Source organism: Ipomoea nil, unplaced genomic scaffold (assembly GCF_001879475.1).
Source record: "Ipomoea nil cultivar Tokyo-kokei standard unplaced genomic scaffold, Asagao_1.1 scaffold0642, whole genome shotgun sequence".
In the NCBI taxonomy this organism is placed as follows: domain Eukaryota; kingdom Viridiplantae; phylum Streptophyta; class Magnoliopsida; order Solanales; family Convolvulaceae; genus Ipomoea; species Ipomoea nil.
The window spans coordinates 1,717,588-1,728,271 of NW_017617070.1; the positions used below are offsets into that span (position 1 = coordinate 1,717,588).

Here is a 10,684-nt window from a genome sequence, read left to right on the forward strand (position 1 = left end):
TAGGTGCAAAAAGTGAATGTTGCGTGAAGATGTTTTCAAAATATTTTTGATTCAAGTACTAAATCTCCCTATTTGGAATCTTTCAGAGATCTTGTAGACGAATTTGGCACAACTCTTTAAGATTATAGCGTAAGGCCAGTATTTAGATCATGCCAATTTCATGACGTGTGAATGTAGCGTAGCTTTCACATAGTGCTTATGTTTTTATTCAATGGATATATGATGCGAGAAACAGGAATATTCATTCATGAGGTTTGCATCTGAGTCCATGACTCAACATCGAAAGATATTTATTATGCTAGCATAGAAGAAAGGATGATATATTTTTTTAGAATTTTTTTTTTACGAAGATTCGTTCAATTAGTTCATTTTCTTCTTCTGAGATTTGAACAGCCCTCGTGTTGGTTGTCTTTTGCTTCTCACACTCTTTATTCGTCTTCTCTTTTCCCTTTCCTGTGCTCATACCTTTTCATGTTCACAATCAATAGCGAAACCAGGTGGTTGTTCTACATACACTTCTTCTTCTAGAAGACCGTTTAAAAACGCACTTTTGACATCCATCTTGCACACTTTGAATTCTTTGTATGTTGCATAGGCTATAAACATTCTTATTGCCTCAAGCCTAGCGACTGGAGTGAAGGTTTCATCAAAATCAATGCCTTCTTCTTGGCAGTAGCCTTTAGCAACAAGTCGGGCTTTATTCCTAACAATTAGTCCATCTTCACTCATTTTATTTCTAAATACCCACTTGGTTCCAATGACATTTTGATGAGTGGGCCTTGGAACAAGTTCTCATACATTATTTCGTTCAAACTGATGATGTTCTTCTTGCATGGCTATGACCCAGTCTGGGTCATTTAAGGCTTCGTCAATAGACTTTGGCTCCATTTGCGAGAGAAAGCAAGCCATCATATTTTCGTGTAAGGAGGCTCCTGTTCTTACCCCTTCTTGAACATTTCCAACGACTTGATCGGGTGGATGGTCTCTTAGCCATCTTAGATCAGGCTCAAAAGATGTTTGTTGATTTTGACCATCCATTTCAGGAATGTAGGGTAGATCAATATATATCATTGGTTCAGAGGTAGATTGAACATTTGGAACAGTGGCTTGTGTTCCCTCATCAGTTTGAGCTCTAGTTTCGGGATGTGTGGATTTTGGTTGATATCTCGTGTAAGATTGGAGATGATCTTCAAGATCTAAGTCTTCTTCATCAAGTATTCCGTTCTCCTGAGTGTTTGAGCTTTGTGCATTGGAGTTATTGATCTCAACTGGGATCTTTTCAGCTTGTTCATCAAATTTGATATGGATAGATTCTTCTATGACCATTGTTCTTTTATTGGGAACTTTGTATGCTTTGCTAACTGAAGAGTATCCCATGAACAATCCTTCATCAGCTCTTTCGTCAAAAACTCTCAAATGATTCTTCCCATTGTTGTGAATGAAGCACATACATCCAAAGATGTGAAAATAACTAATAACAGTTTTTTTACCTTTCCATAACTCGTATGGAGTCAGGTTGTGAGCTTTGTTGATCAATGATCGATTTTGCGTGTAGCAGGTTGTATTTATGGCTTCAGCCCAAAAGAGTTTAGGCAGACCAGAATGTGCGATCATTGTTCGTGCTGCTTGTTTCAGAATTCTGTTTGTTCTTTCGGCAACTCCGTTCTGTTGAGGGGTTCGTGCTGCCGAGAGTTGGTGAAATATGTCATTTTATCCGCAGAATTCTTTGATGACTTTTTTACAAATTCGGTTCCCTGATCTGATCTAATCCTTATTATGTTGACTTCTTTTTCAGTCTGAAGTTGTCTTAGGAGATCAGGTAGTACAACTTCTGTTTCATTCTTCTTCAAAAATAGTGTCCAAGTGTTTTTCGTGTAGTCATCTACTACGACCAGAGTATACTTTCGTCCACTCCGACTTGCAGGGTCTACTAGTCTGAATAAGTCCATATGTAATAAACTTAATGGTCGAGAGTTTATATCTAACTCTTTGGACTTGAACGACGTTTTGAATTGCTTTCCTTTTTGGCAGGCTTCACAAATCTTGTCTTTAACGTAGGTTGCTTTCGGAAGAACTTCTACTAGATCTTTCTTTGCAAGTTTGTTGATGGTCTTTAGATTCAAGTGGCTCAGCTTGTTATGCCATTCCCAGCTTAAATCTGCATTACTTTTTGCAACAAAACAAACATTAGCATTAGATGAGTTCCAAGAGACAACGTACATGTTTTTCTTTCGTTTTGCTGTGAGGACTGTTTCACCATCTCTCGTGCTGACAATGTTACATTTGTCTTTGGAGAATTCGACGTTGTATCCTTTGTCGCAGAACTGACTTGTGCTTATCGTATTGAATTTCAATCCTTCAACATAAGAGACACCTTGAATCGCTATACCAGTTTTGATAACGTCGCCTGTGCCACGACTTTTACCACTCGTTTCTCCTCCAAAGATTACCTTTGGGCCATCAATCTCTTTAAAGTTGCTCAAGATTGTTTTATCACCGGTCATATGTCTTGAGCATCCACTGTCTACATACCATATGACCTATTTTTCCTGCAAGAAAGATTATGCATTTTTAGGTACCCCTTTGGTTGCGGGTCCTTCGGGGTTAGTAGTCAACTTCGGGATCCATACGAACCTAGAGTTAACTCGACTCATTCTCGGTCCTTTGTATCAGTTAAAAACACGATAATCATAGAAGATTTTAGCAAAGGTTTTTGTTTTATATCGTCCTTGAAAATAATCAGCAGGTGGATTGTGATACTGCTTAGAATAATTAGTTTGTTTGTGCCGATGTATCTTGTCAAATTGCGCTTTTGACAAAGGTTCGGGATAATCAAACCAATCTTCTTCAGATGGTCCACTCCATACATTTCCTGTCCTCGGTCTTCTGATTAGCCTCTCGGCATGTCTGATACGTTCATTTCTTGGTCTCAGATTTCCTCGTAGAGGATCCTTTCGTGTATGCTCAGAGCGATATTGCCTCTAATTAACATTTGGTTTTATCCTCGATTGATTGTTCCTTGTAGGCTAACCCTTCTTTTGGTATAGATTAGATCTATCACATTTTGGTCCATTCCAATTGACATTTTTGTGACTAGGATTGCCTTTCAAAGAATTTTCATTTCAGTGAAACAATCAAAGCTGCAACTGGTCCAGTCCGACTTTGAAGAGCTTCGGATGAGACCATCACGAACTTTCACACACGCGTACAGGAACTAGCGAATTGTGGGATGGTCCTCGGTGAACTTTTCCCACAAGCAAAACTTGGTAAAAAAATTCTGAGGTCCTTACCACCGAGGTTCAGAATGAAAGTCACGGCTATTCAGGAACACGACGGCTAGAAGAACAAAACTGTTACTCAGTCAATGGGAAATCTTAGAACCTATGAAGAACCAGGTGATGATACGGTTGTATTTTTTACTAAACAGTTCTCTAAAATTTTGAAACAGGTTTCAAAAAATTCGCGCAATAGAAATCCAAAAAGAGGAGCAACATCGTCCAAAATCGGCCCTAGGGCAGACTCGTCAAGCTTCAAGCAGACTGTCTCACGTCCAAGGCAGTCCAAAGAAATATCTAATAATAAAGGAATCAAATGCTATGAGTGCGAAGGTTTTAGACATGTACAAGCAGAGTGTCCCACCTATCTCAGACGCAAAAAATCTATGTCCGCCATTACCTGGAGTGACGACGAACCTGATGCTGAAACAACTAGATCTGATATAGAAGAAAATCTCCGGTAATTTTGTTGCATTTACTGCACGTGTTGCTGGTTGTTCAGAACCTAATGAAGGAGCTGACTTAGAGGGTGGTGGATATGTCTCAGCGGAAGATTTAGAATTAAATGCTTTATATTTTGAAGTTGAGTTTGATAAGTTGTACCCCAAATGGGAAGCCCTACGAAAAGCAAATCGTAGATTAACTAGTGAGATAGGGATTATAACAAACGCTAGTAAAGTGTACCAAACTCAAATAGCAGATCGTGATGTACTTCTTAAAGAAGCGGCTGACCGAGAAGAGAGACTGAAACAGGAAGTCCAGACCTTGAACCAGGAGCTAAGCACCTACAAACGACAAATTCAAATGATGGACACCACTTCAACACTTGAGAAAATCCTTGATTCCGGAAGAAAAACTTCTGCAAAATTCGGTTTGGGCTTCACCGGAAGCAACTCAAAGGATAAAACGGTATTTGTCAAAGCGTCTGTACCTGATCCAGGAGACATTCCTGATTCCAGCTCAACAAAACATAACAGTGGTATAGTAAGGTCAAACAAGCAATAGTACATATGTTGCAACGGGGTGATAAGAAATTATAGTTACTAAGCAAATTCTCGAGCTTAAATCACTGCTACATGTTTGCGTTGTTGAAGAAAAGCAAACCATGGCTTAATAAATACTCAATCAACAAACTGCATTATATTTATTTATTATATCATTTGCAAAGTATCCAACTTGTCTTATATTTATTTATTAGAAGAGGGCTCACGGAGGAGGATTAAAAATGCAACTTTATTTTACCCACTCCCCAAAACACCAAAGCTACGGTGTTCATCTCATCATCACAGCATTAACAAAATCAAATATTTCTAAAAATTAAATCAAACCTATTTAGAACGAGTTGGTATAGCAAAAGAATCAAAACGAATGTTCTTAGACGAATAATCTCACTGAAATTCGCTGAGAAAATTTATATTATCATTGTAAGCCCACATTAAAGTAAATTTGTAAAAAAGCCAGTATTAATTAAGCTTTTGGAGAATTAATGGAAATTTCTTCACCTTGAAAATTTCTATTCTCTCTCTCCTCTTCTTTTTTTTTTTTTAATAGGTAAACAAAACTTACTCTATCGATATATTAACGATGGATGAGTCTGCATGTGATACTACCACAATTTATTAATTACATCTAAAAAGGGTATTGTAATATAATACTCCGTACCATTTAATTACTACCCAAAAGAAAATATCTTTGTTGATGGCATGCCACTCTTTTTTTTCCTTACATTTACTATAATGTGTCTTAATAACACTTCTATAGTTGCCATTGTAACTTAAAAAAAAAAAAAAAAAAAAGGTAATTGGTCAAATAATTTTGTCCTTAATTTTCATAACAATGTAAACTCAAGATATTTTTATTAAAAGATATCCCGCACATTTTTGTTCATATTATCTCTTAATCGATCATCTGTATGTAATAACTAAAAACATAAGAAAATGCAGAGAAAACATATAAATATACTGAAATAAAATTCATAAATATCATCTTGCTTCTAATTAGGTCCCTCCATCATCATTTGGTTCGTACTGGCTCTTTATTGGGCACTAGCACCACCACTTGGGCCAACATTGTCATTCGCTCCAAATTGTGAATAGCCAAATAAGCTGCTTGTATCAAGATGAGCTTGACCAGGAACTTGCATTAGTTTTTGCAGAACAAGATCTCGAAGCATTTCCATTTTGTGTTTCATGGATGGTAGCTCTGATAATGGAAGTTCAGAAATAGGAGGATTAACCTTTTCGGCCTCACGCAAAGCTTTATTTACTTTCATTTCTTCTTCAATCTGCATTTCCAGGTAATTAATTTGGGAAGACATGATTTGCATCAAGGCTTCACGGTGAGCACGCAAGTTTTGTTCGGCAGGGTTGGGTTGTGCTGTAGGATTAGCACCAAAATATTTGGTTAAGATCGCATCCATACCAGGGTTGCTGAAAGTATAAGCCTTGCCAGAATGCGAAAAAATCACCAACAAAATCTCCACCCCACATAGTGTGGATATCTCATTGGCCTTCTTGATAAGACCATTGCGGCGTTTCGAGAAGGCGACACTACGACTAGTGTCACTTTCAATTCTAGATAGGGGAATCCTTTGCCTACCTCTACCCACCCTTCGAGTGGCATTATTGCTAGACATTTTCAAGAAAAATATAATTCCCTCACAAAAGATGTAGAGACAAATTATATTGACAGCATAGAATGTGTAGTGGTCTATTTATAGTTGGGTGTGGTTGTTATTCCTTAACGCTTTTCAATTCGATATTGGAAATTTATTATGCTACTAAAATAAAAACAAATTAAATTGGAAGTTTACAACTCAATGATCGATATAGATATTCACAAATTTTAGGTATGTCGGATCTCGAATTTGGAATAATCAATGAAGATTTTTACAACTTGGTATGCTGAATCTTAAATTCGTAATATTATTATGGAATTATATAATGCCAGCTCATGTGTTGGTAGGTGAGATCTAGAATTTGTAATATAATAGAAATTTTGGCCGTTATATAAAATATATGTATTTAATATAAAAATATATTTATTAATTATTCACGATTGTATATTATGTTGCTTCTTAATCGGTATAGGCATTGACCCAACTATTCAAAATATCAACTAATTTCATACACCACACACAAAAAAAGTTCCATTTTCACAACTTGGTATGCCGGATCTTAAATTCGTAATAATGTAACAGAAACTATTATGCCAGCCCATCTGTTGGTAGGTGAGATCTAGAATTAGTAATATAATGAAAATTTTGACGGCCATAAAAAATATGTAAGTAATATTAAACTGTATTAATTAATTATTCGGGGCTGTATATTGTAACGGGTTCTTAATCAATATTGGCATGGACACAACCGTTCAAAAATTACAACTAATGTTGTCTTCCACACAAAAAGAATGGTCGATTTTAACAAATTGGTCCGCCGGATCTTATATTCATTATTATATAACGAAAATATATAATGCCATCTCATGTGTTGGATCATATGAGAACAAGTCTTTAGGTGAAAACTAAGAACCAATCTCAACTTTACGTTTGGGAAAAGTGGATGTACCAGATCCGACTTAAGAAAAAACATGTGGTGACATTTTCGTAATTATCACAAACTTTACTATGTGAATTTGAAAACAAAAATCTATAATTTTCAGAATTTTCCAGATTTGCACATGTAGTACTAACATTTTGCATATTTACTATTTAAATACTTGCAAAAATGCAAAAGTGCCTTGTACTTAGGGTTTCATTTTAGAGTTTATGACTGCATTTTTTGTTTTATTTAGTTTAGTGGTTCATTTTTTACTGCTTAGCATCTAGTATTTACAGTTTAGATTTAAAATTTAGTCATTTCTTTGTGTAAGTGTACAAATGATACACATTACACCCTTTTATGTTGACTAATTTAATTGACAAAATAATTAGAATTTATTTTGGAAATTAACCTCCGTCTCCTATCACATGCAATCTACAGCAATTGCAATAATCAGGTGCAAATAATTAAGTGGAAGTTGAAAGTATGGATCTGATCTTTAGTCGAAGGATGACTTATTTATTGTGGTGGTAATTTATTCTAGTATGGCTTTGAGTTGGTAAAGGCGTATGGATAGCACATATTGGGGAATTGGTTGAGTGATTTTCAATATAAAAGGATGGGATGCTTACCTCTTTATTTCACACGAATTAGAATATTATTATATTTTAGAGAAAGTTTCCAGAATCACTACTTCAACAAATTACTTTATACTGTTGTTAAGGAAGTGTTGATCATACTGGGTCAGTTCGACTGCATCAGGATCAGCAACATCAACAATTGAGGTCAATGAAGGCATGCACGTACCAATCCTGTTCGGGATGTTAGGAAGGTTGTAGTGGTAGTAGTGGCTGATTGCCTTATGTACTCACCCCAAGTAAAACACCTTGGTGAACATCTAATGAATTCGGCAGACGTGAGTTGCCCCGCAGACGTAGGAGAAGTGTGCTCCGAAATGTGTGATCAATTCCGGTGTACTTGTTTTATTTTTGCCTTTTATTTCGTTATTTATTTTCGTTAAATAACTTAATTAATTGGTCTGGTTATTTAAAGTATAAAATGAAGTAGAATTCTAAGGTTCATCTTGTATTCAAGATTCACGGTGCAATTTCAATTTGTATCAGAGCCTGCAGACTTAATTTATTAGTCTGTCGATCTGGCTATTCCGTGCATCTTGAACTCAACCTTTCAGAGACTTTTATTACTTTTCTTTATTCTGTTAATTTGTTCATTCTCACGGATTGTTGAGTGTTATAGAATGGATCGTGTTAAGGTTCTTCATCAGCTAATCGCTAGAACTACACTTATTGGAAAGTTCGCACACGTACACATCTAAAAGCTTTGGGTGATGCAGTATGGCGGTCTGTGGTAACAGGTTGGACTCATCCGACCAAAGCCAGTTCTAGTGCTGACGGAACGCAAGTAGCTAAACCTGAAACTGAGTGGTCCCAAACTAACATAACTAAGGTTGGATATAACGATAAGGCCTTAAATACGAATTACTCCCGTATACATGAAATTCAATTTTCTATAGTTGCAGGTATTGATTCAGCTAAAGGTGCGTGGGAGGCTCTTGAGTCAACTTACGAAGGAACTACGTCAGTGAAACAATTAAAGCTGCAACTGGTCCAGTCCGACTTTGAAGAGCTTCGGATGAGACCATCACGAACTTTCACACACGCGTACAGGAACTAGCGAATCGTGGGATGGTCCTCGGTGAACCTTTCCCACAAGCAAAACTTGTTAAAAAAATTCTGAGGTCCTTACCACCGAGGTTCAGAATGAAAGTCACGGCTATTCAGGAACACGACGGCTGGGAGAACAAAACTGTTACTCAGTCAATGGGAAATCTTAGAACCAATGAAATGGAAATTTTAACTGATCACACAAAAAAAACAAAAAAAAAATGTAGCCTTTGCCGCTGAAGAAAATAATGTTGTATATTTCTTAGAAGAACCAGGTGATGATACGGTTGTATTTTTTACTAAACAATTCTCTAAACTTTTGAAACAGGTTTCAAAAAATTCGCGCAATAGAAACTCAGAAAGAGGAGCAACATCGTCCAAAACCGGCCCTAGGGCAGACTCGTCAAGCTTCAAGCAGTCTGTCTCACATCTAGGGCAGTCCAAAGAAATATCTAATAATAATGGAATCAAATGCTATGAGTGCGAAGGTTTTGGACTTGTACAAGCGGAGTGTCCCACCTATCTCAGACGCAAAAAAATCTATATTCGCCATTACCTGGAGTGACGACGAACCTGATGCTAAAACAACTGGATCTGATATAGATGAAAATCTCCGGTAATTTTGTTGCAATTACTACACGTGTTGCTGGTTGTTCAGAACATAATGAAGGAGCTGACACAGTGGGTGGTGGATATGTCTCAACGGAAGATGTAGAATTAAATATTTTATATTTTGAGGTTGAGTTTAATAAGTTGTACCCCAAATGGGAAGCCCTACGAAAAGCAAATCGTAGATTAACTTGTGAGATAGGGATTATAACAAACGCTAGTAAAGTGTGCCAAACTCAAATAGCAGATCGGGATGTACTTCTTAAAGAAGCGGCTGACCGAGAAGAGAGACTGAAACAGGAAGTCCAGACCTTGAAGCAGGAGCTAAACACCTACAAACGACAAATCCAAATGATGGACACCACTTCAACACTTGAGAAAATCCTTGATTCCGGTAGAAAAACTTCTGCAAAATTCGGTTTGGGCTTCACCGGAAGCAACTGAAAGGATAAAACGGTATTTGTCAAAGCGTCTGTACCTGATCCAGGAGACATTTCTGAATCCAACTCAACAAAACATAACAGTGGTATAGTAAGGTCAAACAAGCAATAGTACATATGTTGCAACGGGGTGAGAAGAAATTACAGTGACTAAGCAAATTCTCGAGCTTAAATCACTGCTACATGTTTGGGTTGTTGAAGAAAAGCAAACCATGCCTTAATAAATACTCAATCAACAAACTGCATTATATTTATTTATTATATCATTTGCAAAGTATCCAACTTGTCTTATATTTATTTATTAGAAGAGGGCTCACGGAGGAGGATTAAAAATCCAACTTTATTTTACCCACTCCCCAAAACACCAAAGCTACGGTGTTCATCTCATCATCACAGCATTAACAAAATCAAATATTTCTAAAAATTAAATCAAACCTATTTAGAAGAAGTTGGTATAGCAAAAGAAACCAAACGAATGTTCTTAGACGAATAATCTCACTGAAATCCGCTGAGAACAGTTATATCATCATTGTAAGCCCACATTAAAGTAAATTTGTAAAAAAGCCAGTATTAATTAAGCTTTTGGAGATTTAATGGAAATTTCTTCATCTTGAAAATTTCTATTCTCTCTCTCCTCTTCTTTTTTTTTTAAATAGGTAAACAAAACTTACTCTCTCGATATATTGACGATTGATGAGTCTGCATGAGATACTACCACAATTTATTAATTACATCTAAAAAGGGTATTGTAATATAATACTCCGTACCATTTAATTACTACCCAAAAGAAAATATCTTTGTTGATGGCATGCCACTCTTTTTTTTCCTTACATTTACTATAATGTGTGTTAATAACACTTCTATAGTTGCCATTGAAACTTAAAAATAAAAAAGGTAATTGGTCAAATAAATTTGTCCTTAATTTTCATAACAATATAGACTCAAGATATTTTTATTAAAAGATATCCAAAACGCACATTTCGGTTCATATTATCTCTTAATCGATCATCTGTATGTAATAACTAAAACCATAATAAAATGCAGAGAAAACATATAAATATACTGAAATAAAACTCATAAATATCTTCTTGCTTCTAATTAGGTCCCTCCATCATCATTTGGTTCGTACTGGCTCT

At 36.2% G+C, this 10,684-nt stretch overlaps 1 protein-coding gene across 1 annotated transcript; it reads right to left on the bottom strand.

Moving 5' to 3' along the window:
- Window positions 1-5,310: 5,310 nt before the first annotated feature.
- On the bottom strand, window positions 5,311-5,910 carry LOC109174411 (agamous-like MADS-box protein AGL61). The gene has a single exon (XM_019323649.1). The coding sequence runs from the start codon at window positions 5,908-5,910 to the stop codon at window positions 5,311-5,313; it is 600 nt and encodes a 199-aa protein (XP_019179194.1).
- Window positions 5,911-10,684: the final 4,774 nt, after the last annotated feature.

Bases quoted from the DNA above. Each gene is read 5' to 3' on its own strand.
- LOC109174411 (XM_019323649.1), bottom strand. From the start codon at position 5,910: ATGTCTAGCAATAATGCCACTCGAAGGGTGGGTAGAGGTAGGCAAAGG.